This window comes from Pelophylax lessonae (assembly GCF_965119305.1).
Source record: "Pelophylax lessonae genome assembly, chromosome: 8".
NCBI lineage: Eukaryota > Metazoa > Chordata > Amphibia > Anura > Ranidae > Pelophylax > Pelophylax lessonae.
Genome location: NC_138775.1, coordinates 283,173,176 through 283,198,208, shown reverse-complemented (window position 1 = coordinate 283,198,208; position 25,033 = coordinate 283,173,176). Strand labels below are relative to the sequence as shown.

At 45.7% G+C, this 25,033-nt stretch overlaps 1 protein-coding gene across 1 annotated transcript in view; it reads right to left on the bottom strand.

Moving 5' to 3' along the window:
* The window catches only part of LOC309561068 (FRAS1-related extracellular matrix protein 1-like), a 289,377-nt gene that overhangs the window by 83,610 nt on the left and 180,734 nt on the right, over positions 1–25,033 (bottom strand). The window contains 1 exon segment of the mRNA XM_082264797.1: positions 10,195–10,459. Within this exon segment, the coding sequence (XP_082120923.1) occupies positions 10,195–10,459 (265 nt within the window).

Below are 25,033 nucleotides of genomic sequence, written 5' to 3'. Positions count from 1 at the left end.
ACTTCCGGTTTCGGAGCCTGGGCCGTGGAACGCGGAAGCTTCCCGGCCATCACCGCTGATCCTAGACAGCCTCAAACGTGAGTCTTTATGCTCTCTCTTCCACGCTACAGATATACTTTACATCATGGGGTTTCTTTCTTCTAACCTGAGGTACTAAAAAGCCTGGTTCGACCCACTGGAGAACCCCGGAAGAAACCGACCATCTTTTTCCTTAAGTACAGGTCGTATATCTAGGGGCGACATCTAGTGGATGTATAACAAAATTGCAACCCCAATTTTATTTATCACTTTCTTTTATTCAATTTAGCACTTTTTTCACTTTAGTGGTATTACAAATTCCACGCACAGCACGGATTAATTTATGCTCACTGTCTTATGCGATTTTTCACTTATGAATCTAACTTATTTTCTGTCAATTGTTATTATAAAATAAATGCACATTGGGAACCCATTATTTCTTACTCGTCTAGTATATGCAGCACAGCACTTGCACTTTACTGAGTTGCACCTTATGGGCCCAGTTCATTAACCAACTAACTTGGTCACACCACAAATCACTAGTGCACTTTATTTAATTTTAAATTAAATGGTTTTTATGACACAATTTTTATTGGCACTTTGTCTTAAGTTGGCACATACAATAAGCACTTATTCACTTTAAGGTAGCGCCGTTACAACCTCCTTTCATATATATTTCACACTTTAACCCCTCGTGGGTTTGGTTGTTGGCAGCTTACACCTTCACTATTGTCTAAGGTCTGCACTCCATAGCGCTGGTCACCCCTACCTTTCTACTTTGATTATATATGTCTACTTTTTGTACTCTTTATGAAATATTAAACAAATTATTTATTATTTTACATCTTTTGTTCAATTGATATCTATTAATGACCAACCTCACTCAAAGTCCCACAACCCTCGTTCTTCTCTTATTTTACCAGTTTTTTTAGGTTGTTATAAAATGTTGCAAACAGGTAATTTTTCTCCTTTACTGATGTGCGCTGATGAGGCGGCACTGCTGGGCCCTGATAGGCACTGATGGGCACTGATAGGCACTGATAGGCTGCACTGATGGCCCCGATAGGCACTGATAGGCTGCACTGATGGCCCTGATAGGCACTGATAGGCTGCACTGATAGGCTGCACTGATGGACCCTGATAGGCACTGATAGGCTGCACTGATGGCCCTGATAGGCACTGATAGGCTGCACTGATAGGCTGCACTGATGGACCCTGATAGGCACTGATAGGCTGCACTGATAGGCTGCACTGCTGGACCCTGATAGGCACTGATAGGCTGCACTGATGGCCCTGATAGGCTGCACTGATAGGCTGCACTGATGGCCCTGATAGGCACTGATAGGCTGCACTGATAGGCTGCACTGCTGGACCCTGATAGGCACTGATAGGCTGCACTGATGGCCCTGATAGGCACTGATAGGCTGCACTGATAGGCTGCACTGCTGGACCCTGATAGGCACTGATAGGCTGCACTGCTGGACCCTGATAGGCACTGATAGGCTGCACTGATGGCTCTGATAGGCACTGATAGGCTGCACTGATAGGCTACATTGCCGGACCCTGATAGGCACTGATAGGCTGCACTGATGGGCACTGATAGGCTGCACTGATGAGCACTGATAGGCGACACTGATGGGTAGGTGGCCAGGCACTTTTCTAAAACATAAGTGACATGAGGGTGCATGGGCACAGCATGGTTTTTGTTTATGACAAATAATAGTTTTTTTTTTTTTTTTTTTTAATAATTTGATTTGGTATTGAAGCGTACATAAACCCAAATCTATTCTTTGTTGTATTTGTTAACATGTCTTAGTGAACAGAGTTTTCTTACAGGGTGAGATCACAAAAAAATCAAAAAAGGTGAACTAACTCTAAAAATCCTGACCACCCCTCTGAATCCCGCTGCACATAGCGACCATGATGCCCCTTTGCTGCTAGCGCAGTGGTCCACACACCATATACAGCAATACATAGCCCTGGAGTGAGTACACGAAATTAGCAAAAGTATTGGGACGCCTGCCTTTACACGCACATGAACTTTAATGGCATCCCAGTCTTATGCCTCACACGCAACGATTATCGGCCGACCGATCGGTCGACTTTTGTATTAACATTTTATATATATATATATTTACAGTGCCTTGCGAAAGTATTCGGCCCCCTTGAACTTTTTGACCTTTTGCCACATTTCAGGCTTCAAACATAAAGATATGAAACTGTAATTTTTTGTGAAGAATCAACAACAAGTGGAACGAAATTTATTGGATATTTCAAACTTTTTTAACAAATAAAAAACTGAAAAATTGGGCGTGCAAAACTATACAGCCCCTTTACTTTCAGTGCAGCAAACTCTCTCTTGAAGTTCAGTGAGGATCTCTGAATGATCCAGTGTTGACCTAAATAACTAATGATGATAAATAGAATCCACCTGTGTGTAATCAAGTCTCCGTATAAATGCACCTGCACTGTGATAGTCTCAGAGGTCCGTTTAAAGCGCAGAGAGCATCATGAAGAACAAGGAACACACCAGGCAGGTCCGAGATACTGTTGTGGAGAAGTTTAAAGTCGGATTTGGATACAAAAAGATTTCTCTTTATTATTTTTATTTGATTTATTATTTATTTATTATTATTATATTTATCTTCAGTATTTCGTTATATTTAGTACTTTCGCAAGGCACTGTATATATATAAATATGTATGATTGTTGCTTTAACATTTTCCATGCAAAGGCTAGTGTATTGTTTTTTTTTTGGGGGGGTTGCGGGGTTCGGGTCTGTTGCCACCAAGTCTTTAACGTTACATTAATCTATTTTTTCCTTTCTCCAATTGCCCAGAAATCTGTGAAAATCCCTCGTAACCTAACAAGGGAACAACAGCGCGAACCGCGTCCAGCCCTGGCACTGAATCTCCCGACGAAGCGCTGGCAGATTGGAAGTTACGCATGTGTTGAGCAGATGGGTAAACTTTAAAGAAACGCGAGAAAAAAAAAAAAAAAAAGCAATTTATTAAATCACCTGGAAACAGCAGCTCGACTCCAAAAATAGTGAGAATGAAATATAGCAGAGGACGGCGCGGGAAGCTGGCACGGCCCGGCACCAGAAGGTACCGGTTACAAAACAAGATAAACATTTTGGGAAGCCTCAGCTGTGGAGCGGAATAATGAGCTGCTATTTAACCCAATAAGCCCTACCCCGAGAAATTCAATGTGGATGGCGGATTTCGTGCTTTCTCCTGTTTACCTTGAATCAGCGTTTTTTTTTTTGGGCATCTGTTGAACAGGCATGCAACTTAGATGCGTTTGGAAGGCGTGGAATGTTTTTATGTGATATACGATAAATGGTGAACGACCGGTAGGGTGGTACCGGCTCTCTATGATACTTAACCAGTTCTGGACCGCCCCACGCAGATGTACTGTGGCACTTTGTGCGCTCGGTCTTGGGCACCCACGCGCACTGCCGGCGACCCACTACCGCTGTGATTGGACACAGCGGGAGCCAACCAACGGGTGCAGCAGACCCGATGTTTGCCGGCACCCAGCTATCATTCGTGAGAGAGGCAGAATGGCGGTCTGCCTATCTAAACAAAGCAAATCGCCGTCCTGTCAGAGGGGACGATGCAGATCTTGTGTTTCTGCTAAGCAGGATCACAGATCTCTGTCTTCCCCTAGTCAAAGCATCCCTCCCCCCCCTCCAGTTAGCAAGCACCGCATAGGAACACATTTAACCCTTTGATCGCCCCTGATGTTAACCCCTTCCCTGCCAGTGTCATTAGTATAGTAACAGTGCATTTTTTTTTTTGCACTGATCACTGTATTGGTGTCACTGGTCCCCAGAAAGTGTCACTCAGTGCCGGTTCACATATTTGCGATGCGGGAACCCTGCGAATCCACTGCGGGTTCCCGCATCACATTCAAATCGCAGGCAGTTCACACTGCCATATGCAAATCGCTGGGGGTGTCAATACAAAGTTAACGACCCCCCCAGATCAGTTCGCATATCGCAGTGCGAACTGTCAGTTCAGACATGAATCGGATCTGATTCTGCTGCGGACCCAAACAAGGGTCTTGTGCGTGTTCTGTCTGAATTCGATGCAAATTCAGCCATACAATCTGTATGGCTAAATTTGCATCGCTCAGACATTGCATGTGATCTTCAGGGCAGTGCGCTCCGAATCACATGCGATGCCTGTCATCACACTGATGTGAACCAGGAGTTAGTATCAGATTTGTCCACCCAAAAGTCGCAGTCCCGCTAAAAATCGCTAATCGCCACCATTACTAGTAAAAAAAAAATTCCATAAATCTATCTCATAGTTTGTACATGCGATTACATTTGCAAAAACCAATCAATATACGCTTATTAGGATTTGTGTCTACTAAAAACATGTAGCAGAATACATATTGGTCTAAACTGATGAAGAAATTCGATTTTTTAAATTTTTTTATTGGATATGTTTTATAGCAGAAAGTAAAACATATTTTTTTTTTTTTTTTTCAAAATTGTCGCTCGTTCTTTGTTTATAGTGCAAAAAAATGAAAATCACAATTTTATTTGGGTACAGCGTCGCACGACCGTGCAGTTGTCAGTTAAAGTATCGCAAAAAATGGCCTGGTCATGAAGGGTGGTAAACCTTCCAGGGCTGAAGTGGTTAAAGGAGATGTACAGCCAAAGCTCATCTGGCTGTACATCTATGGATCACAGGAGTGCAGTTCGTTTTGCACTCCTATGGATTGAAGTCTGCACTCTGTTGATGTCACAGAAGTCGGTCAAGGCAGTGCTGTATTTTGACCTAGGCCAACAAGGCCCAGGCCTAGGGCAGCACTTTGCAGGGGGGGCAGCAAAAAAGCCACCCCCCCTCCACCTGGGACTCTATTGGCCACTGATTGCTAGAGCCGCCTCTCTCACCCCCTCTCTCACTCACCCCCCTCTCTCTCTCACCCCTCTTCTGTCTCTCACCCCCTCTCTCATCACCCTCTCTCTCTCTCATCCCCCTCTCTCTCTCATCCCCCCTCTCTCTCACCCCCCTCTCTCTATAATCTCCCCCTCTCTCTCTCATCCCCTCTCTCATCCTCTCACTCTCTGATCCCCCCTCTCTCTCTTTCTCTCACCCCCTCCCTCTTTCATCTCCCACCTCTCCCTCCCTCACCCCCTCTCTCTCTCTTATCCCCCCTCTCTCTCCCTCCCTCACGCACCCCCTCTCTCTCTCCCTCACCCACCTCCCTCTCTCTTTCCCTCTCCCACCCCCTTCTCTCTCCCCCCCCTCTCGTGAGATCTCAGAGGTTGATGCTGGGACTTGTAGTCCTTCAATTTTGGAGGGAGTCACATCCGTTAAAAAAGAAGTGGGGCAGATTAACATGGGGGGGGGGGGGGGGCCCAATTTTAGTCTTGCCTAGGGCAGCACAAAACCAAAATACACCACTGGGTCAAGGCACCGCGTCAAGTCAGGATCTGCTAGGTGCCTGAACCGACACCTGGCTCAGCCTCTCAGCAAGCTGCTGGGAGCCTGAGCTGGCAGCTCCTGCCACTCCACAACCCAGTTCTCCAATGAGAGAGGAGGGGGTCGAGTGGAGAGCGGTGACTGACAGTCAGCAGCTCTCTACTCGGGGAGCTGTCAGAACCGAGCGATTGGCGGTGTTCGATCACTCGGTTCTCAGTGTAGAGGCGCCGGGGGACAGATGTTGCATCCACCTAGGTAAGTATTGTAGCACTGCCCCCGTGAGGACTGCTGAATATACACTCTGCAGGTCCCCCTGGTTACCAACTCACGGCTATAAGCAAAGGCAATTTTTTTACAATACTCTTGGCTCTCACTCCAATAATCAGTCCAGGGTATTAGTTGTTTTTTTCCTGTTTATTTTGTAATAGTGATAGGAGTAGGAAATAGTGGGATACTCCATTATAAACTATTCACAATATCTGAGGACTTCTATCTTCTACCTCACTTATAGGTTTGGAACAGCCAGGCTGTTAGTTCATCCTGCCACTTTAGATGAATTAATTTATGTCTCTTGCTTTCCTCAAGACGACTTGGTGGACAATATATTATCTTATCTTCAGGATACCCTCCCTAGCACCCTCTCTCCGCTGACACCCATCCACTGACTATCCCATGAGCAGGGGTGGCCCCCCTCAGGTCAAGCCCCTTGACACGAGTCCCTGAACTCACGATACTGCAGCCTCAGGGTCTCCAGTGTCTCCCCTCTCAGTCAGCTTCCCTGGACCTCTGGTTTCAGCTCCTCTCTATTGCTCCTCCGGCCCTTAGGACTGCATGGCACCTCTACAGAGGAGGAGACAGCCGCCCCCTCCCTCTGGGAATCCGCTCTCCCACGAAAGACCCCAAGCACATGTGCTTTCAGCTTTTATACAGTATCCCAACATGCACCGATGCGACCTGCCCTCTGCCAATCACCAGGACTGTATCAAAAGCCTATGCACCCATTTGGCAGGTTTCCTCCCACTGTCACACATGCATCCCTATTGGACCAACGTGAAACACTCTTCAGACTGAATGAATTGCATACTGAGCACAATGAGCAGACATCACTAACAGATCCTGCTCTCTGGTAGGCAGAGAACAATATAGATTTACCTGCAGCCCCTCTGGTAAGCAGACAGAGCTCAAAACTATACTCTCTCACTAGCACCTACCTAGGAGGGTTTTACATTATAATTGTGGAAAAAACATTAAGCCCTACATCTCTCTTTGCTATTCCATCCGTGGTAATATTACAGAGCTTTTTCTGATGTACTTTTTTATATGATTTGTTTATAAGTATGTGTCCTTCACAAATGATTTTATGGTGATTTAATAAATTTATATTTTGATATATAAGATTGATATTCCCCGATTATGTCCAGCGTTCATGGAACCATCAAAGTCCATTATGCCTCCATTCTTTCTTATAAATATATATATATATATATATATATATATATATATAGACTAGGATGTAGGTACCCCTTTATACAATCTGAAACTCTGGCATTTAATAGAAAGCACGTCATTGACCTAATATGGCCATGTGGCCAGTGATGTCACAAGCATGTCACTGATCTAATATGTCCATGTGGCCAATAATATCACAAGAATGTCACTGACCTAATATGATGGTCAATGATGGCAAAAGCATGTCATTAACCTAATATGGCCTTGTGGCCAATGATGTCACGAGTATGTCATTGACCCAATTTAACCATGTGGCCGATGATGTCACAAGCATGTCATTGACATAATATGGCTATGTACCCAATGATGTCACAAGCATGTCATTGACCTAAAATGGCTGTGTGGCCAATGATGTCACGAGTATGTCATTGACCCAATATAACCATGTGGCCGATGATGTCACAAGCATGTCATTGACATAATATGGCTATGTAGCCAATGATGTCACAAGCATGTCATTAACCTAATATGGCCTTGTGGCCAATGATGTCACTAGTATGTCATTGACCCAATATAACCATGTGGCCGATGATGTCACAAGCATGTCATTGATATAATATGGCTATGTAGCCAATGATGTCACAAGCATGTCATTGACCTAAAATGGCCATGTGGCCAATGATGTTACAGGCATCCCTGCCCCTTTATGTACATGCAGCTGAGGGTGGAAAATTTGCCTGCAGTTCCTTGGCATGGCAATGACATCCTACCTCTGGGTTCGCCTGACTTTGGGTTTGGACTGAACCCATGCTCATCACTAGTGCCATATGGTCACATTAGGTCATGATTAGACCATATTAGGTCAATGATGTCATAAGCATCCCCAGTTTGTGTAAGTGCAGCTGTGAGTTGCGGGCAGGGATTGTCATTGTAATTCACCCTTTGGCCATATTAGGTCAATAATATAACAAGCATGTCATTGGCATAATTGGGCCATGTAGTCAATGATGTCAAGAACATGTCATTGACTTTATATGGCCATCGGTCAATGATATCACAAGCATGTCATTGAACTAATAGGACCATGTAGCTAATGATGTCACAAGCATGTCATTGAACTAATAGGACCATGTAGCTAATGATGTCACAAGCATGTCATTGACCTATTCTGGCTATGTGACCAATGATTTCACAAGCATGCCATTGACCTCATATGTGGCAATGTAATGTAAATGATGTAATGAGCTTTACCATTGTGTATGTTTAGCTATGAGTTATGGGCAGGTGGTTTGACCTGATATGGCCAGTGTAATTTTCATTGACAATGTGGCCATATTATGTCAATGATGTCACAAGCATATCATCGATTGAATGTGGCCATATGGCCAGTGATGTCACGAGCATGTCAGTGACCTAATATTGCTATGTGGTCAACGATGTCATGAACATGTCATTTGTCATTGACCTAATATGGCCATGTACAAAAAAACACAACTGTAGAGCGCTAAAAAACCACCGGCATATGAAGGGTGAATGGCCATGTGGTTATTGATGTCACAAGCATGTCATTGACCTAATATGACCTATATGTATGTAATTTACTCAATATAACCATGTGGCCAATGATGTCACGGGCTAGTCATTGACATATTATGACTATGTGGCCAACAATGTCATGAGCATGCCATTCACCTAATATGGTGATGTAGCCAATGACGACACAAGCATATCATTGATCTAACAAGGCCATGTGGTTATTGATGTCACAAGCTTGTAATTGACCTAATATGGCCATGTGGCCAATGATGTCATGAGCATGTCATTGACCTAATATGCCCATTTGGTCAAAGATGTCATGAGATTGTCAATGACCTAATATGGCCATGTGGCCAAAGATGTCATAAGCATGTCATTGACCCATTATAACCATGTAGCCAATGATTTCATGAGCATGTAATTGACCCAATATGGCCGTGTGGCCAACAATGTTATGAGCAGGTCACTGTCTTGAAATGGCAATGTGGTTATTGATGTCATGAGCATGTAAATGACCTAATATGGCCATGTGGTTAGTGATGTCATGAGAATGTCAATGACCTAATATGGCCACGTGGTCAATGATGTCACGAAAATTCCAATGACCGAATATGACCATGTGGTCAATGATGTCACGAGAATGTCAATGACCTAATATGGCCATGTGGTCAATGATGTCACGAGAATGTCAATGACCTAATATGGCCATGTGGTTATTGATGTCACAAGCATGTCATTGACCTAATATGGCCATGTGGTCAGTGATGTCACGAGAATATCAATGACCTAATATAGCCTTTTGGTCAATGAAGTCATGAGATTGTCAATGACCTAATATGGCCATGTGGCCAATGATGTCACAAGCATGTCATTGACCCATTATAACCATGTAGCCAATGATTTCATGAGCATGTAATTGACCCAATATGTCCGTGTGGCCAACAATGTTATGAGCAGGTCACTGACCTGAAATGGCAATTTGGTCATTGATGTCATGAGCATGTCAATGACCTAATATGGCCATGTGGTCAGTGATGTCACAAGAATGTCAGTGACCTAATATGGCCATGTGGTCAATGATGTCACAAAAATGTTAATGGCCTAATATGGCCATGGGGTCAATGATGTCACGAGAATGTCAATGACCGAATATGACCATGTGTTTAATGATGCCATGAGAATGTCAATGACCTAATATGGCCATGTGGTTATTGATGTCACAAGCATGTCAATGACCTAATAAGGCCATGTGATCAATGATGCCACGAGAATGTCAATGACCTAATAAGGCCATGTGGTCATGAAGTCCCCCACCAGCAGCTTATCGTCCTTGCACTGACAACTTTCTTCCAAGTTCGGCCAAACATGAGTTCAGATTGTATCCAAGCTCATAACTACTACAGATGTATGCTGTTTTTTTTTTAAACTGAGGGTTTAATAACATTTAATAATGGTGGCAGTTCCTGGAAGGGACATTTTATATCAATCCATGACAGTCATTTTGCAAGGGGCACTTTTGGACACCGTGAAGCTGTCCAAGCCTTGTAAAGCTAGATTTAGATTCCCCACTCTTCACATTGTACCAGATATTCTTCATCACAGATGGCTTTAAGATTCCCAACACAGGACCTCCCTAGCCTCATTATTCATTCCTGCGCACGGCTGGTACCCTTCCTGACATATGGTGCCATTCCAGGGCGTTTAACCCTTTCTGAAGCATGGGCAAAAAAAAAAAAAAAATCCATCTCACCTGAATGAATCCGTCCCGGCCTCGCGGCTGTTGTCATGGACGTAGCAAACCTTCTGAGCCGCGACATCCAACTGGCTGAAGCTGGAGATGGGCAAGCCGGGATAATTGATGTACTCAATCTGACCATGGACAGGTGGCACAGAGACGGCATACAGCAGCCTCTCCGGTTTGCCCGTGCCATCTGTTGCCAAGAGAACAGCTGTCGTCAAGGTCACCCTGTCACCCTCTGTTAAAGTTACGGGTCTGGTGAGGAGAACGATGTCACCTATGGAACACAAAAATGGAGGGACAAAGTAACCAAATGATCCTGAAATGATGAACATTCCATCCTTAAAATAAAAATATGATACAATGGGGGTTCCCTGATACTGGCTGTACATGAGGGGGTTACAGATTGTAGTACAGACAGCTTTCATGTATAATAAGAAATCTATTTAAAGCTGAACTCCAAGATAAAAAAGTAATAAATGAAAAATAAATGCAGCTCTGTAACCATCAATGCATCATTAACGTATTTTTTTTTTTAAATACAAGCAATGTAAATACTTGAATGTAACCTGGCATCAGCCTCTTTCAGTCCCTGTACAGCAGGGCTAGAGTGTTACAGGAAGAAGCAGCACTAGGAGCTATTTAGTTCATCTGTTGTCAAGAAGCATGCTGATAGGAGGAGAGAGCAGACTGACATAGAGATAAGTTCATCACTATGCTACTTCTTCTTTCACTGTACAGTCGCAGACTGCGGGAAGGTCCAGGATGACCTGGGCTCAGAAGAAGTGGGCTGCATGATGCTGACTATCGGATGGAGTGCATCTAATGGCCATAGGCGTGCGCAGGGGGTGTGCCTGGGCACACCCTTATCACTATGTGTGGTGCTGATTCCCCCTACTACCCAGGCTTCCCACCCCGCGGTGCTGCTGACTTCCCTCTATATAGTAAACTATGTTTACTATGGTTCAGATGGTGAATGAACAGGAAGCCACTCAGCACAGAGCACTATTCATTCATTCATGTTATGGTGCAGCTGAGGCTGCAGAGAAAGGCAGGTGTGTTTGAGCTTTGGGGTGCACACCCTAATGCAATAGGCTGCGCACACCTATGCTAATGGCAGAAAAAGTACTGTGAGGGCCGGGTTTCTGCTATAATTAAAGAGCATCTATTCTAATTTTACATATACAGTATCTCACAAAAGTAAGTACACCCCTCACGTTTTTGTAAATATTTTATTATATCTTTTCATGTGACAACACTGAAGAAATGACACTTTCCTACAATGTAAAGTAGTGAGTGTACAGCTTGTATAACAGTGTAAATTTGCTGTCCCCTCAAAATAACTCAACACACAGCCATTAATGTCTAAATCTCTGGCAACAAAAGTGAGTACACCCCTAAGTGGAAATGTCCAAATTGGGCCCAAAGTGTCAATATTTTGTGCGGCCACCATTATTTTCCAGCACTTCCTTAATCCTCTTGGGCATAGAGTTCACCAGAGCTTCACAGGTTGCCACTGGAGTCCTCTTCCACTCCTCCATGACGACATCACAGAGCTGGTGGATGTTAAGACACCTTGTCTATGGGAATGTTTGACCATTCTTCCAGAAGCGCATTTGTAAGGTCAGGTACTGATGTTGGACAAGAAGGCCTGACTTGCAGGCTCCACTCTAATTCATCCCAAAGGTGTTCTATTGGGTTGAGGTCAGGACTCTGTGCAGTCCAGTCAGCTTCCTTTATCCCAAACTCGCTCATCCATGTCTTTATAGACCTTGCTTTGTGCACTGGTCTTGGACTGATGTGGACGAGAAGGCCTGGCTTGCAGTCTCCGCTCAAATTATTCCCAAAGGTGTTCTATCGGATTGAGGCCTTGCTTTCTGCACTGGTCCAAATCATTTGGTGTAGGGGTTGTTTTTCGGGGGTTGGGCTTGGCCCCTTAGTTCCAGTGAAAGGAACTCTTAAGGCATCGGCATGCCAAGACATTTTGGACAATTTCATGCACCCAACTTTGATGGGAACAGTTTGGGGATGGCCCCTTCCTGTTCCAACTTGACTGCATACCAGTGCACAAAGCAAGGTCCATAAAGACATGGATAAGCGAGTTTGGGGTGGAGGAACTTGACTGGCCTGCACAGAGTCCTGACCCCAACCCAATAGAAGATCTTTGGGATGAATTAGAGAAGAGACTGCGAGCCAGGCCTTCTCATCCAACATCAGTGCCTGACCTAACAAATGCTCTTCTGGAAGAATGGTCAAACATTCCCATAGACACACTCCTAAACCTTGTGGACAGCCTTCCGAGAAGAGTTGAAGTTGTTATAGCTGCAAAGGGTGGGCCAACTCAATATTGAATCCTACAGGCTAAGACTGGGATGCCATTAAAGTTAATGTGCGTGTAAAGGCAGGCGTCCCAATACTTTTGGGAATATAGTTTATACTGTACATAGATTAGGAAATGATATATAGCACTTAGGGACCTTAGAGGTCAAATCTCCTGGCTAGTGTAGCACACCCCCTAAGGAGCTGCAGATGAACTGGATCCCCCACTCCTGCACAGCCAGGCATCTCAAATTTTACAGGCACTCCAGAGTTAGAGAACAGTCTGTGACTTTGTTTTTGTTAATAATTAGAGGTTTAATAACTTAGATAGGGATGGGAGGTTATAGGATGCCCACTTTAACTTTAGAAAACTTTGGCAAAAAATGTAGGGACATCATCCTATATACAGCCTCTATATACAGTCTCCTTTACTCTCCTTCACTCTCCTTCTGCACACACCTGCTGGCTCCAGCTCAATCACTGCTAGCTGATCTGACCGGCTCTTGATCAGATTTAGCAATTGCCCTTTGCAGGCAGGAGCTCACAGCCCCTTGTTGTGTAGCAAAATATAGTACAGTGAACAGCTTGTACTTCTCTTCTGTAGCTACTGACCCCAGCACCACCTCTTCAGGCACTGCCAGCCCACCTGGCTGCAGCTGCCCCTCTGGGCTAACTTCTCCACAGTCCTCCCAGACTTACTCTTCACCTGCCCACCCAGCTTACTCTCAACAGCCCTACTGGCTGACTCTCACCAGCCCACCTCAGGAGTGCTGATCTACTCACACTGTGCGCTCTTGCTCCAGTGCCTCCAGGAAGGGCTTTGAGTAATGACACCCCAGACTAGGGGGTGCGCCTTAATGGCCACTGACAGCCTCCTCAACACTGTATCTCCATCTCTTCCACCTGCATGCCCCTGCTGGCATGACCCATATTTATTTATGAAGTAGGCTCTGCCCCCTGCCAGCCCACTCATGGGGATCGGCTGAGGCCTCATAAATATTCCAGGCAGCTCCTCCTAACTTCATGCCCACTAGCTCTAGAACATTCTCCAATGTTCCAGAAACAGGGGGAGGCACCAGAGGAGCTGGCAGGATGAGTCACCCAGACCCATGTCTAAATAGACCCATGCCTATTTATGAAGTAGGCTCTCCCCCCTGCTAGCCCACTCATGGGGATCAGCCGAGGCCTTATAAATATTCCAGGCAGCTTCTCCTAACCTCCTGCTCACTAGCTCTAGAACATTCTCCAATGTTCCAGAAACAGGGGGAGGCACCAGAGGAGCTGGCAGGATGAGTCATTCATACCCATGTCTAAATAGACCCATGTCTATTTATGAAGTAAGCTCTGCCCCCTGCCAGCCCACTCGTGGGGATTGGCCGAGACCTTATAAATATTCCAGGCAGCTCCTCCTAACCTCATGCCCACTAGCTCTAGAACATTCTCCAATGTTCCAGAAACAGGGGGAGGCACCAGAGGAGCTGGCAGGATGAGTCATTCATACCCATGTCTAAATAGACCCATGTCTATTTATGAAGTAAGCTCTGCCCCCTGCCAGCCCACTCGTGGGGATTGGCCGAGACCTCATAAATATTCCAGGCAGCTCCTCCTAACCTCATGCCCACTAGCTCTAGAACATTCTCCAATGTTCCAGAAACAGGGGGAGGCACCAGAGGAGCTGGCAGGATGAGTCACCCAGACCCATGTCTAAATAGACCCATGCCTATTTATGAAGTAAGCTCTGCCTCCTGCCAGCCCACTCATGTGGATTGGCCGAGGCCTCATAAATATTCCAGGCAGCTCCTCCTAACCTCATGCCCACTAGCTCTAGAACATTCTCCGATGTTCTAGAAAAAGGAGGAGGCAACAGAGGAGCTTGCAGGATGAGTTATCCAGATCCATGTCTAAATAGATCCATGTGTATTTATGAAGTAAGCTCTGCCCCCTGCCATCCCACTCATGTGGATTGGCCGATGTCTCATAAATATTCCAGGCAGCTCCTCCTAACCTCATGCCCACTAGTTCTAGAACATTCTCCAATGTTCCAGAAACAGGGGGAGGCACCAGAGGAGCTGGCAGGATGAGTCATCCATACCCATGTCTAAATAGACCCATGTCTATTTATAAAGTAAGCTCTGCCCCCTGCCATCCCACTCATGTGGATTGGCCAAGGCCTCATAAATATTCCAGGCAGCTCCTCCTAACCTCATGCCCACTAGCTCTAGAACATTCTCCAATGTTACAGAAACAGGGGGAGGCACCAGAGGAGCTGGCAGGATTAGTCATCCAGACCCATGTCTAAATAGACCCATGTCTATTTATGAAGTAAGCTCTGCCCCCTGACATCCCACTCATGTGGATTGGCCGAGGCCTCATAAATATTCCAGGCAGCTCCTCCTAACCTCATGCCACTAGCTCTAGAACATTCTCCAATATTCCAGAAACAGGGGGAGGCACCAGAGGAGCTGGCAGGATGAGTCATCCAGCCCTGAGTCACTGTACCCTGACCCAGATTTACAGCTCAGGCTTAGCCCTGAACTAACTAGAATTTACCTACTGTAACATAAACTACACTATTACTAGCACACACTAGAGGGTGCTACACTAGGATTTTGGAGTTTGTTCTTTTCTCCATAACAGAAAATTTAAAAAAAAATCCAGAAATCCAGCAGGGATGGTGGCAGCCCATGAACATGAATTCCCATTTAATTCCTCAGCATCTACCAAGCACTGAAAATATCAGTTCTGGGTATGCTGACCCTTTAAAAACAGAAGACAAGCAAATGGCTCTAAGTAATAGAGAACCCTTTTTTTCATTTAAGAAATATGAATTAAGACTCAGAGCAGATTTAAGTGATTTGAAACATTAATATGGGGTAGAGATTGGAATAAAGAGGATCTTTATAATGCCAATGAGCCCAAAAAGTCAATTAGCTGCAGAGGGTGTAATTAGTATTGACTGGTAGGGGTTCAGCAGCCACTGCCGATCAATACATGTTAATTAGGTGCATCTTCATTGCACTCAGATAATATATAACAGAACGGAATAACGATTTTGGGGTCTTTAGGTTGAAGGTGACACTGCAGAGATAATTGCAGAATTTCAGGTTTGTGAAGAACCACAAATGCAAAGAATAAAAGGAAAGGCCAAAGTCTTTTTTATATGGGCATTCCTTCACTTTTATTTGCATGTTTTATTTTTAAAAGTAAACTCTGGTCTGCTATGAACATATTGCATTTAAAGTGCAACACTGGGCAAAACTTTTTTGGTTTTAGTGTGTAAAAGTAAATATTTCAGTTTTTTTTTGCTCTCTTTTCCCACTCACTTATGGTTTCCTAACCCTATGATCTAACTAACGTTATGGTCCCAGATCCTAGGACACTGTCAGCCCCCACCTACAGTCCACATTTTGCTTATCCACATTCCAGGAAGGCCTTCCTAAATTAAACTCTACCTGTAAATATGTGGGAATGCCCAACACACCTACGTTATTTGATTGGTCCTGCCCAGATTCTGTCTCAAAATATAAGAACCGCCCATCCCACCCACTCTGCCGGTTGGTCCCACCCAGACCCCATGTCTAAATATATAAGAACATGTTACAGGTTGGTTTCACCTAGACTCCACCTCTACATATGTGTGACTGCCCATCCCATCCATTCTAGTTAGCCCGTCTCTTAACCACTTTACCACCGGAGGATTTTGCTGTCTTACGTCTGGGCCACTTTTTGCGATTCGGCACTGTGTGACTTTAACTGAAAATTGCGCGGTCATGCAATGCCGTACCCAGACTAAATTTACGTCCTTTTTTTCCCACAAACAGAGCTTTCTTTTGGTGGTATTTGATCACCTCTGCGATTTTTATTTTTTGCGATATTAATTAAAAAAATGCGACAATTTTGAAAAAATAATAATATTTTTCTACTTTGACAGTTAAAAAATATCCAATATATTAAATTTTTGTCATATATTTAGGCCAAAATGTATTTAGCTACATGTCTTTGACAAAAAAATTCTCAATGAGCGTATTTTTAACCGCTTTAAGACCGGAAGATTTTACCCCATTCCTGACCAGGCCATATTTTGCGATTCGGCACTGCGTTACTTTAACGGACAATTGTGCGGTCGCGCGACGCTGTACCCAAATTAAATTGATGTTCTTTTTTCCCCCATAAATAGAGCTTTCTTTTGGTGGTATTTGATCACCTGTGCGATTTTTACTTTTTGCGCTATAAACAAAAAAAGAGCGACAAAAAAAAATTATATTTTTCACATTTTTTTATATGAAATTCCCCCCCCCAAAAAATGTAAAAATCCACATTTTTTAACATTTTAGGCCAATTTGTTTTCTGCTACATATGTTTGGTAAAAAAAAAATCGCAATAAGCGTATTTTGATTGGTTTGCGCAAAGGTTATCGCAGCTACTAACTACGGGAAATTTATGTAATTTTTATTGTTTTTTTTTTAACTAGTAATGGCGGCGATCTGCGATTTTTTTTGCGGGACTGCGACATTGCGGCGGACAGATCGGACCCTTGACTGACATTTTTGACACTTTTGGGGGTACCAGTGACATTACTACAGTAATCAGTGCTATATATATGCACTGTTACTGTAAAAATGACACTGGCAGTGAAGGGGTTAACTGTATTGGACAGGGAGGGGTTAAGTGTGTCCTAGGGGCGTGCTTCTAACTGTAGTGGGACAGGTCTCCTATTGTAAAAACAGAGATCAACGGTTCTACATATTAGAACCGTCTGATCTCCGTTTTTACACAGGGAGAATGACAGGCGGCTTGTTTACATAAGCCGCCCGCCTTTCTCCTGCTCTACCGACGATCGTAGTGTGACCGGCGGACATCGGGTCCGCCGGTCACGCTCCTGCACTCCTACGTGAACGAGCCGAGGCGGGCGGGCGCCCGCCCGCTATTGGCTCTAAACCCAGTGACAGGCGAGCGACGTAGACCTACGTCACTCTGCCTGGCCGGGGCTGACTGCCGCAGTAAATATACTGTGCGCAGTCGGCAACCGGTTAATATATAGGACAGTCCATCCAATCTACTTTATGGGTTGCTCCCGCACAGACCACGCCTCTAAATATGTGAGAACCATCCATCACACCCACTTTCAGGTTGGTCCCACCTAGAAACTGCCTCTAAATATATGAGAAGTGTCCATCCCACCTGCTTTACGGTTTGGTCCTACCAAGATCCTATGTCTAAATATGTGCGACTGCCCATCACACTAACTTCATGGGTTGGTCCTGCCCATATCCCGTCTCTAAATATGTGAGATTCACCCATCCCACCCACTCTACAGGTTGGTCCCACACAGACCACACCTCTAAATATGGGAGAACCATCCATCACACCAACTTTCAGGTTGGTCCCTCACAGAACCTGCCTCTAAATATGTGAGAAGCTTTACGTGTTGGTTCTGCCAAGATCATGCCTCCCATTTCCCACCTCACAAACATTGAAGGTTGTTCCACCCAGACTCTGCCTCTAAATATGTAGGACTGCCCATCCCACCCAGACCCTGGCTCTAAATATGTGAAAACCATCCATCACACCCACTTTACAAGTTGGTCTCACCCACACCCAACCTCTAAAAATATGAGAATTGTCCATCATACCCACTTTACGGTTTGGTCCTACCCTGACCCTGCTTCAAATATGTGCGTTTACCCATCCCACCCACTTTATGGGTTGGTCCAGACAATACCAATTTGCAGAACCTCATAAGTTGCACCTGATTATCTGCAGTCTTCCCTTCTCTACTGCTATTCAAAGTGCTGAAAGTGGAGCTCTACTCAAAAGGTGAAGCTCCGCTTGTCTGCCTCCCCCCCCCCCTCCACTGCCAAATTTGGCAACTTTTGGGGGTGTGGGGGCGGGTACTTGGTTTTGACAGGTACCCGCTCCCACTTCTGGCTCAGTTTGCTGAGGCGAACTGAGCCTGAGGTTCGGCCCCCTTCTTTCCCCTGCAGCCTTTTTGGACACTTCACAGGTCCCAGAAGACTGCGGCCCATTCAAAAAGCGCAGCGTGCTTCACCCATGAGCAGTAGAAAATCTGCCTTACTGCCGGTGTTCCTTAGTCAAGATGGGAGCGCCAGCACCCAATAGCAAATTGAAGAATCGGCTCGGGTGAGGACACTACTTGGTTCCTGGACAGGTAAGTGCCCTAATATTAAAAGTCAGCAGCTACAGTATTTGTAATTTTGTTTTGGGGGGGGGGGGGGTGAGCCTGGAGCTCCTCTTGAATTTACATCTTGTCTAAGAGTTTCAAAAAAGTGGATGGAGTGCTGAGGTTACACTCTGCAGAGCTCAGTGAGGAGGGTTCTGAGATCTGATTGGACAGAAGGGACACACACCCAGGGCCGGAACAAAGGGTGGGCAGGAGGGGGCTGTTTCCCTGGGCGAAATGGTTTATTTCAGGTGTAGCTATATTTTCAGGCATTGGGCCTGAGGTGGGTCTGCCATTGTCACCGGTGACACTTCCAACGCATTTAAGTTGTGAACCCAGGTGTGAGAACTGAGACAATGACCATTCCAGCATCTTTGGTTTGTTTATTGTATATTGGGGATGGGAGAAGGGAATGAGTGGGATACTCCTCTGGCTCAACTAGGGTTGACTGGGACTCTATACAGAAAAATGCCCGTTGGCGCTGTCTTGACGCCAGCTGAATGCTGAACAGCGCTTCCTGGCGCTTGAAGATACTGTTATACTGAACTTGTGCTTGGACTTCGATTTTAACTTGTTTGTTAACTCAGAAGATCCAGGACCATAGAACACTTGACTCCTGACACTCGATTTAGCTCAAAAGTCACTGAACAGCTCCCTTCAGCCCTTCACTGACTGAGGTAGCTCCTTGTCACTGCCTGTGCCGCTGCAACCATTAACTCTGTGCACTGCACACTTTACACATTAACTCTTCAGGGCCCAACTGCTAGCGCCCCCTTTAACACTTCAGGGTCCTCTGACTAGGTACCCCCTCTAACACTTCAGGTTCCTCTGACTAGGTACCCCCTCTAACACTTCAGGTTCCTATGACTAGGTACCCCCTCTAACACTTCAGGGTCCTTGAACTAGGCACCCCCTTTACAGCTAGCTGACTCCTGGATCCCTGGGACCTTCCCTGGAGCGGTCCCCTCTACACTAGGCAGACCCCCAGGGGCAGTTCACAGTACTCACGACCTTGGCAGGCTTTCTTGGAACTGAACCCCTCTTCCTCCAATGGTCCTCGGCACACCGGATCCCCTCTGCAGCTCAACTCAGCACTCTCTGGATTCTCAGGCAGCCACCGAGTGTAATGTTCTGGTACCTTTGGTACCCTAATTCCACTTTTCCTAAGTGTATGCGCCCCACCATTCTCTTTTGGTAAGGTGCGCATACACCTTTAAGACCGATGCTGTCATCACTGAGCGCCGCTGGAGCGGCTATTTCAACCTCCGGCGGTCTCACTCACATGTTCGTTCAACGCCGCATAATCTGCCTTGAAGCTCTCATGCTTGCAAGCATACCTCGCTATCAGAACCACGCTGCTGATCCCTGTATCCCGCTACCGGATCATCCGCTCTTGCCGAACCTCTCCTCTACTACATTGCTACTAGTGATAAGTACCCCACAGGGGAAACCTCTATAACCTTTATACTAAAGCTTACACTATCTAGCTCTACATACTAAGGACTATTACTACATCTGCATTAACTAAGATTGCTAGCTCTTGAGCCTAATACCATCTGCTCTTGCACTGGGTTGGTCTATCCTGTATGTTCACCTGCTACTCTATCATCTGCTACCATACATGATTGCTAAACCTATCTGCATCCCATCTGCTACTATCTTACTTTCAAGAACATTCCTTTCAAGTGTCATCTACCATCTCTACCCAACCTGTCTCTTCAGCCTATCATCACTATATTACTATACATATAAGTCACTCTAGGAACATCTTATTGAGTGTGGGTATCTACTTGCTGAATTGAGACTATCCACACATGATGAGTCTTGGGAGTTGGGATTGGTGTCTCAGCGTTTCTCTACATGACTACTGAAGTGGAATATTTCTGCAGCTGTAAATCCACATTATACATAAAACGCAGGAGCGTTACACCGAGACACCCGATCCTCCTGACAGGAGGAGAGACAGCCGTACTCTCCCTCCTGGGACTCTGCTTCCCGCCAAAAACGCTGCGTCATGCGTTCCCCCCAACTATTACCCACTCCCAGAATCCTCTGCGGCAGAATCTGCCTTCTGGGTTAGATACAGGCCTGAGTGTGTCTCTGATTGGGTTACCTCCACTGCCCAATGAGAATCCTCTCATGGAGCCAATGGGGAGACTCCCCTCTCAGCAGACACACCTGGGAGACATGACAGCCTAGCTGAAATCATGGCCCTGCTGTTAGGCAGTCAAGGCCCACTATACTTTTACCTAGCACCTATCTTGTAAGGTGCTACACAGGGATGGGGGGACACCTTGATCCTAACCCTAAGGGAAGGGGGGGGGGCGCAGTTTGGCATCCTTGCCCTGGGCACTGGATGACCTTGTCCCTACACTGCACACACCCCCTCCTAACAGCACACAGGAGCAGAGCTGAGGCTGTCAATCACAGGCTGTGTGCTGAAGCTTCCTCCCCTGTCGCCATGTTTTTTCTTGGTCTCAGGAAAACTTGTCAGAAGAGAAGGAGGCAGCAGAGAGAAATGACACTTAGTGCTCTGGATTGAGACAAGTACCGTATATACTCGAGTATAAGCTAAGTTTTTCAGCATGTTTTTTCATGCTGAAAATGCCTCCCTCGGCTTATACTCAAGTCACTGGCTTCAGTGTCTTTTTAAAAATGGCGCCGCTCGGCGCCGACGTGTCACTGCGCATGTGCCGCATGCCCGGGAATAGCCGAGCATCGGCGGCGCATTTGCGGTGACGTATTGGAGCCGGGTGGCGCGATTTTTAAATCGAAGACGCCTCACTTACAGGTAAGTGAGACTCCTCCGCAGCCCCTGCATTTCCTCATGCAGTGCTGCGGTCATGGTACAGGACATTCTCCTGTACCATGCCCGCAGCACTGCATCTCCTGTGCCATGCCTGTACATACTGTGCCATGCCTGTACATACTGTGCCATGCCTATACCTACTGTGTCATGCCTGTCAATACTGTGCCATGCCTATACCTACTGTGCCATGCCTGTACATACTGTGCCATGCCTGTACTTACTGTGCCATGCCTGTACCTACTGTGCCATGCCTGTACTTACTGTGCTATGCCTATACCATCACCTGTGCCATGCCTATACCATCTCCTGTACCATGACCTGTGCCATGCCTGTACCATGACCTGTGCCATGCCTTTACCATGACCTGTGCCATGCCTGTACATACTGTGCCATGCCTATACCTACTGTGCCATGCCTGTCAATACTGTGCCATGCCTATACCTACTGTGCCATGCCTGTACATACTGTGCCATGCCTGTACTTACTGTGCCATGCCTGTACCTACTGTGCCATGCCTGTACTTACTGTGCCATGCCTGTACTTACTGTGCCATGCCTGTATCTACTGTGCCATGCCTGTATTTACTGTGCTATGCCTATACCATCACCTGTGCCATGCCTATACCATCTCCTGTACCATGACCTGTGCCATGCCTGTACCATGACCTGTGCCATGCCTTTACCATGACCTGTGCCATGCCTGTACATACTGTGCCATGCCTTTACCTACTGTGCCATGCCTGTCAATACTGTGCCATGCCTATACCTACTGTGCCATGCCTGTACATACTGTGCCATGCCTGTACTTACTGTGCCATGCCTGTACCTACTGTGCCATGCCTGTACTTACTGTGCCATGCCTGTACTTACTGTGCTATGCCTATACCATCACCTGTGCCATGCCTATACCATCTCCTGTACCATGACCTGTGCCATGCCTGTACCATGACCTGTGCCATGCCTTTACCATGACCTGTGCCATGCCTGTACCATGAACTGTGCCATGCCTATACCATCACCTGTGCTTTGCCTATACCATCACCTGTGCCCTGACCTGTGCCATGCCCTTACCATGACCTGTACAATGCCTATACTATGACCGGCGCCATCTCCTGTACCATGCCCGCAGCCCCTGTTTTGTGTCTCGTGGTGGTCCAATTGGGTCCAGTAGCTGCTGTATTTCCCACCCTAGGCTTATACTCGAGTCAATACATTTTCCGACTTTTTTTGGGTAAAATTAGGGGTCTTGGCTTATATTCGGGTCGAGTTATACTCGAGTATATACGGTACACACTATAGAGGGATATGATTTCATGTCTGAGGTCAACCACTTTAAGCCTGAACATTTCTGATACAAAAAGTAGAGGCTGATTTTTCTCTAAGGCTCAGAATTAGTTAATTTTTCTCATTTCCAGCCTGCATGTCGTTAAGCAGAAGCAGGGTTTATTATGTCGGTCTGCTTATTGGTTTTGGCACAGGATCCTTAATTATATTAAAAGTGATGACTGACAAAGAACTTGGGGAGAGGCAAGCTGTTTTTTGGCTACGCTCTCTACGCTAAAAACCTTTGAAAATGATTTGAATGCGTGGTCACGACTGTGCAAACTGGAGGGAGCGGAGCCTGAAGGTGCGCAACGCTGACAGCAAGCCGTTAGACCGGAACGCCATCCCCGGCCGCGCCGATGCACGCTTCACGGCTCTGTGGCCGGAGCTGAATCCCGCTTCACTGGAGGCCCCCGACATGCGCGAGATCAGGAAAGACGCGGGGGCGGCACAGATTATTCGCTGTGCGGCCCCGCTCGCCCCTCGCTAATGATGTCGGCATCAAAGGCTCGTTGTTTACTCCTTGTTTCTTTGTTTACAAGCCAATGACCTTTCCAGCAGAAACGCAAGCACGCACCGTAAAACCTCAAGTCGCCACCGGATTCAAAATAAACAGACGACAGAATCCCATTTGACTCGATTGCCAATTAAAAGCAAAAAAAAAAAAAAAAAAAAGCATTTTAAGAAGCCGACTTAAGAAAACCAATGCAAACAGCAATTAAACTGAACTCAGACATGTAGTAAAGGAATGCTGTTCTATGATCTTGTTTTGCTTGTAAGAATAAAGGAAATTACACAAACAGAAAATTGAATTATAGGTGGTGTTAGGGGGTCTAGTTTTAAAAATTCCCTGCTTTGACACAGCTATCACGAATATTCCCCATCACATGTCTAATATGTGTATTTCCTATGATCGTCAGCTCCATCTAGTGGCCATAATGCTGTAAATTCCTGATTGAGGTATTTTAGTAAAATACTGCATTATGGCCACTAGGTGGCGCTGACAATCATATGAAAATAAACATATTAGACACATTACAGAGATCATTGTGATGGCTGTGTAAATGCTGAGACATTTGCAAACCAGTTTTATTTATTTTTTTATAAATAATCCCCTAAATAAAATAGAAATACCATTCAGAAGTATGCATGTACAGTGTCTCTGAGCTGGTCATTTTTTAGACACAGGGGCGTAATGACAAATGACAGGCCCTCATTGCTTTATGGTCATTATAAATATCCCCCTATACCAGTGATGGTGAACCTTGGCACCCCAGATGTTTTTCAACTACATTTCCCATGATGCTCATGCACTCTGCAGTGTAGTTGAGCATCATGGGAAATGTAGTTCCAAAGCATCTGGGATGCCAAGGTTCGCCATCGCTGCCCTATACAATGGTGGTGTTTGTAGTGTCTCCTTACATGGCAAGTATAAATGTCCATGTCACATTGGTGGTTCATAGGGATGTGTCCCCTAAACTGGTAGAGAGCCCCTTTACAATGATCGATAATGAGAGAAGAAGGGTCACTGGACATACACTATATTGTCAAAAGTATTGGGACGCCTGCCTTGTCTTAGTCCGTGGAGTTCAATATTGAGTTGGCCCACCCCAGCTATAACAGCTTCAACTCTTCTGGGAAGGCTGTCTACAAGGTTTAGGAGTGTCTATGGGAATGTTTGACCATTTTTCCAGAAGCGCATTTGTGAGGTCAGGCACTGATGTTGGACAAGAAGGCCTGGCTCACAGTCTCAACTCTTATTCATCCCAAAGGTGTTCTATCGAGTGGAGTTCAGGACTCTGGGCATGCCTAGTCAAGTTCCTCCACTCCATACTCGCTCATCTATGTCTTTATAGACCACGCTTTGTGCACTGGTCGTGGACTGATGTAGACGAGAAGGCCTGGCTCGCAGTCTCCATTTAAATTGATCCCAAAGGTGTTCTATTGGGATCCTAGTCTAATGCCCTGTACACAAATGCAGATTATCTGAAGACTTTTGTCTGCAGACTTACCTTTTCTATGTAGTGCAAGGGCCTGCCGGATTGCATACAAATTGAAAGTGTTTATGTTTGACCTCATATTATATGGTTTTGGTAAGTCTGCAGACAAAAGTCTTCAGATAATCTGCACGTGTGTATGGGGCATTAGTCTGTAGGATTCAATATTGAGTTGGCCCACAACAGCTTCAACTCTTCTAGGAAGGCTGTCCAGGCCATTCAA